General features: G+C 41.3%; 1 protein-coding gene across 1 annotated transcript in view; it reads right to left on the bottom strand.

Moving 5' to 3' along the window:
• RTTN (rotatin) overlaps positions 1–5,808 on the bottom strand; it is a 130,658-nt gene that overhangs the window by 68,634 nt on the left and 56,216 nt on the right. Inside the window, exon 28 of the mRNA XM_023534106.1 lies at positions 3,451–3,670. Coding sequence (XP_023389874.1) covers positions 3,451–3,670 — 220 coding nt within the window. The remainder of the gene's footprint in view (positions 1–3,450; positions 3,671–5,808) is intronic.

Here is a 5,808-nt window from a genome sequence, read left to right as displayed (position 1 = left end):
CATCGTCTGGAGCATGCTTGTAGCTGAGTATACAAACATTGCCTAAAGCAAAATTTAATAATGAAAGTACAAAAATTAAACACACATAGTTTATGCTCATTTATGTCATATTCTAGTTGTTCAAACTGTATTCCAATTTAAAAATCATATATAAGACAATATAAATTAAATTATTCATCATCTGTCTACTATGTACACATCACTGTGCTGGGCCAAGGCGGAGCTCTGCGACACTGGAAATGATCCAGAGATGATTCTTACAAGCTCGGGTTCTAAGAGGTCAGTGCGTCAAATGAAACAAACGCAGTGCATTAAGCACCGTAACAGCGGCACCTGTAAGCTGCCGCAGCCATGGACCCTGCGGAAGACAGAAGTCAGTCAGACACCATGTGCTGAGTGTCTATGTCTGAAAGAATGAAAAAGGCTTTTACTGAAGGAAAGTAAATGAAGGAGTGTGATCTTAAACTATGTGTACAGACTGTCACCCCCAAAAAGAAAAGAAACTATAGGAAGGAACCAGATTTTTCAATAAGCTTTTTTATATAGCCATATGTAACTGAAACTTCAAGAGATGTGGAGAAAAAATAAAACGGAGATAAGACTCAAAATGCAAGATTATAAAGAGCTTTATGCACTTGGAGAAGGAGGTTCGGACTGAGAGGTTTCTGTTTCTGAAGGACAGCCTGTTGGGTGGAGAGGGTTTGACGGCAAGTCTGACTGTGCAGCACGAAAAGGGACAGGCCGCTGTGGAGACTTCGGTACAGCATCCCATGACTGGGACGCCCGTCAGCTCCGATCAGCTCGTTCATCTTTCAAGATCGGTCCCTGCCCTGCTTCGTCCGAGAGCCTCTCCTGAAGTCCTGACGTGGTGACTGATCCCAGCCTCGAACTACCACTCAATTGCTGGCCACCCCGGAGCCCTACAAGGCGAGTAACGCTGACAGATTCGGTCAGGAAGGAAACGAAGAGCCATTTTTAGATTCAGACAGTTCATTATTTAAACAGCAAAAGGAAGAGTAGCCCAAGGTGCCAGGAGCTCCCAGTGTCCCTTGTGCAGGGGGACCCTGACACAGAGGGGCCAGATGACAGCAGTGCAGACGGCAGGGAGCTCCTACAGCTGTCCCCAAAGGAGTGAGGCCAAAAGCCCTCCAAATGAGAACCCAGGAGGCAAAAGAAACAGGCTCCTAACACTTCCTACCACAGAGTGAAGCAAATGACAAAGGCTCTGTAGCAGTTCCTCACGAGCCTGTCACGTTCTCACGTTCCAGAGGGATTGCAGAAGTTCTGCCGAGGCTTAGATCACCTGCAGCTGAGCCCTGCCCCCGTGCACTGACTGGGGGCATGCACGCGAGACTGGTGGGGTGCTGGGCAAAGCTGCTCCCCTATAAACCCATGTTGTCGCTACATTTACCACACCATACCGATAATGTAGTGAGCTCAGTGAAGACAGAACCTGTGGGATGGGGTTAAGGCCATGCTCAGAAGCCAGTTACAGCTAAAAACGGACACTTGAGAAAAAAAGCTAAAAAAAAAAAGAAATAAAGAAAATGAAGATTCCACCACCTTAAAATGTCAGGAAAAAGAGTCGTAAGTTAAATCGAAAGGAGAAGGAAATAAGTCTAAGCAGACATTAATCACACGGGGGTACACTATGCAGAGGAGGGCAAAGACGGGGCCTGTTCTTGGTTCTTGGGGGGTTGGGGGGCGCACAGCCACCAGGGCCCAACCGGAGACAGGGGAGGGGCGCTTAATGGTCTGATGAGTAATTTTAGGGCAGTAAATTCAAAGATTTGGGTAAAATTAGAGAAATTCATAATGTACTAAGACTGACATGAAAAAATAAGAAATCTGAGTAATTCTAGGTTGTAAAAATTCAAGTCATTTATAGTCTTCCCCCAAAAAAACCTCTAGGCCCAGATTGCTTCACCATCAAATTCTACTAAATATTTAGGGAAGAAATAAGACCAATTCAAATAAACTATTCCAAAGATGAAAAAAATTATATAAAGAAAAAGAGAAAGTTATGTACATATAAGGGTGAAATGACTTTAATGTTAAAACCCGACAACGGTTTTCTAAGACAGATGCAATAATTCCAAAAACATTTTTTGCATAACAAAATAGGTAGGATAATTCTTAAAATATTAACAAATTTTGTTAATTTGTAAAAAGAATAACACATCACAACCTAGCTGAAATTCTTTCCAGAAATGCAAGGTTAACATTTGAAAATCAGTCTATGTAATTTGTCACCTAAATGGGATGTAGGAGAAAAAAATAACGATTATCGAAAGATATAGAAAAAACAATATACATTTATGATTAAAAGAAAACTCTTAGCAAAATAGGACAAGAAAACTTCCTTAATTTGACTTTTCTTTAATTAATTGAAAAAAACTACAATAAAGAGCATATTGAGAGGTGAACAATGAAAGCCTTTCCACTGAACTTGGAACAAGGATCCTTGGTATGTGGTTAATGTGTAAAGCTGGGTGTATTTCCACATATCGACAACAGTTTGAAAATAAAATTACAAAAATTCATTGTCACCGAGGAGGATGTTCACAGGAGCCATATCCAAAGTCACCGTAAACTGGAAGGAAAAGAGCCACATGCCCTTCGACGCCGTCGCAGAGCCCACCACACAAGAATGAGGAACGCCACCTCCAGGCGGAGAAATGAGCGGCTCTGACGAGCAGGACGACCGAAGACAGAAGCCGGACTGGGCTTCCGCTTCACAAAAGCAAGCAAGTCAGGAATTATGGTGTACGTGGACACGAACTTAAGCAGGTCAGGAATTATGGTGTACGTGGACACGAACTTAAGCAAGTCAGGAATTATGGTGTACGGTGTACATGGACACGAACTTAAGCAAGTCAGGAATTATGGTGTACGTGGACACGAACTTAAACGGCAAAACCACGAAAACACGAACAAATGGTGACCACAGAACTCAGATAACCACCACTGGCCAGGAGGGGTGGAGATGGGGAGCACGTTTGAGGACCACTCCCAGGTGCTGGTGAGGCTTCGCTTCTGGATCGGGGGTGGTCACATGGGCATCAATCACTATGTGATAACTGACCAAGCTACATACTTACGTTACATAGATTTTTCACATATGTGGTGTATTTCACAAATAAAAAGGTTAAACAATATAATAAACAAATCGCCCTAATGAGAACACTTAAATGTAAGTCTTAGTTTTTTTTTTCCTTGAAAAGGAGTGTATTCCTAAAAGTGATCTTATGTCTTTGTTAATAAAAATCAGTAAAACATTTAACCATCACGATGAGTCATACACATACTGAATAATAATCTACAGTAAATACAGTCACGCATATAATGCACTTACCGCTTGCCTGGCCCACGGGAAGCAATCGATAAACAGTAAACAACTACTTGGGGGTTTCTATTATTGTGGGTATGTCATTGGTCATGTCAACTTACTTCCAGGAGGCCTGACAAGTACTTCACACAAATTTCGAGGGGCCTTGTGAGGGGGGAATGCGCGCTCCACCCCGGCAGCGCAGTGAGGTGAGCCATGCCCCCTAAGGTCCTCTCGAGGGAAGGCAGGCCATAGAAGTGAGGGGCATCCGTGACTCGCAGACACTGCAGCAGTTTCAGGGCCAGCTGTGTTTGGAAGATGTAAAACAGTTCCAAGCATTTCCTGTGTATGTAAAGGAGGAAAAAAATATCAACCACAGAACAAGTGTGATGCACTTTGTGGGTGGGCAGCTGTCTTACTGGTGGTACAAGATTGTATCGGAAAAGTATGTACTAGGAGAAACAACAGAAATATTCCCTCTCACAAGACTTCGCAGGAAAAACATAGTTAAAACATCATCTAAGGTATATGATGTAAAGTAACAGTGATAATTGCATAAAAATACAGAAATGGATATTGCAATTGCCATCCAATAAAAATGAAAAGTTGGAATGGAAAATTAAATGCATATTTTAAGTGAGTTTAACTGGCACAGGCTAAACATATACTTTTAATCATTCAGCATCATTAAAAAATTGAATTTTTAATTGCCTACAATGTGTTTTTTCCTGAAAGCTAATATAAAAGAAAAAGAAAGCTTTTAATGAGTTTGACGCATAAAAAACAATCAAGAGACGTTTTCTATTAGAAAACAAAATCTCCTAAATTAAGTAGCTAGGCACAGATCAAAAGATGTAATTCCTAGAAAAAGTAATATTGTATAACAAAACAGTGAAAATCTAGAATTTCTTCAGTTTTACAGGCCTTTAGACTAAAATTGACAACTATGGACTATATTTCATCTCAATAAGTGTACAGGTATAACTTTTAAAGGTCATAATTTTTATATACCTATCATTAGGTGCTCTTAAAGTTTTAGAAATACTTATATAAATTCATGTTTCTCACAGATCAACAACAAAGTAATCTAACTAACATCATTAAAAATGGTCTGTTTTTTAAACATCATTAAACATGTTCTTACTGTTTTACCTCATTTTCTGCTCCTCTTACCCAAATCAATCACTTCAGAAGAATGAGCAAAAGCACCCCAACACAGCCTGGTGCACTGCAAGCTCTAACCTCCAACCTCAGTTAGACTCTGGCCTGTCTGTGACCAGTCCCCTCTCCTGGTCCCTGAAAACGTTCCCAAGCTCCACGACCAACCTGTCTCATCACCATCAAGTTCCCCTCTTGGCAAATGACTTTGCCTCTCATTTCGGAGGGAAAAACGAAATTATCAGAAGTGAACTCCCTTGACGTCCTTCTCCCGACCCACAGACTGGCCTCTTTTATGCCACTTTCTCTCTATCTCACACGCCCTTCTACCACACTGCTCGCTCGATTCTGTCTCTCCGCAACACACATCTCTTCCCCTCCCTCGTTTTCTCACCATTTCTTCCCACCTCCTTCTCTACTGACCCGCCTGCCTCTCTCTGCTCCTCTTACTCTAATTTATCCTTATAATAAGCACGTGACCAGCAACCTACAAGCATACAGAAGTAACTTCCATCCCCAAACACAAATCCTAACCTGCTCCTGACCAACACATGAACGAAGGTGTCTCCCACACCCCTTTCCTTAACATCGAAACTCGTCTAAAGAACAGGCCACACCATCATTTCTCAAAGCCTAGTCCAAGGACCACCTGCAATGCCCACTGAACATGTAAATTCCTGAGCTACTGACGTTCACGCCTTAACAAGCCCCAGGAGAGGTCCCTGCACACACTCCAGGTCCAGATGCACAGGCTCCGCCGCCCTTGGCTCCACTTGGTTCTTGTCTTCAGCACTTTACTGAGGCATAATTCACATGCGGTGAAATTCGCAAGTTTAACGTGCACACTATGTGATGGTTTACATATGCATGTAATCGTGTAACAAAACACGAAATATTCTCGGCACCTCAGAAGGCTCCCAGCTGTCCCCCTCTAGTGAAATTTGCATTGACTCATGTTCTATATTCACTAATCCTTTCGTTTACCATGTCTAGTCTGTTAAGCTCATGTAATGAATTGTTTTAGAAACTGTATTTCTCAGTTGTAGAATTTGTATTTAGTTCTTTTTTGCAGTCTCCATTTCTCTGCTGCTGACATTCTCCATATTTTTATTAATCCTGTCCATCTGTTCCTTTAATATCTATTATATTTATTACTTAAAACAATATTATTTGTAATAGTAGTTTTAAATTTCTTCTCATATTTGACATCTGTGGATCTGCTTCTAGTGACTTTTTTCTCTTAATTATGAGAGACATTTTCCTGCTTGTTCACAATTATCTTCAGTTATGACTGTATATCAAATATTTGTATAAAAGAGCTA

This window comes from Pteropus vampyrus, unplaced genomic scaffold (genome assembly GCF_000151845.1).
Source record: "Pteropus vampyrus isolate Shadow unplaced genomic scaffold, Pvam_2.0 Scaffold119, whole genome shotgun sequence".
NCBI lineage: Eukaryota > Metazoa > Chordata > Mammalia > Chiroptera > Pteropodidae > Pteropus > Pteropus vampyrus.
This window is presented reverse-complemented; position numbering and strand designations above follow the sequence as displayed.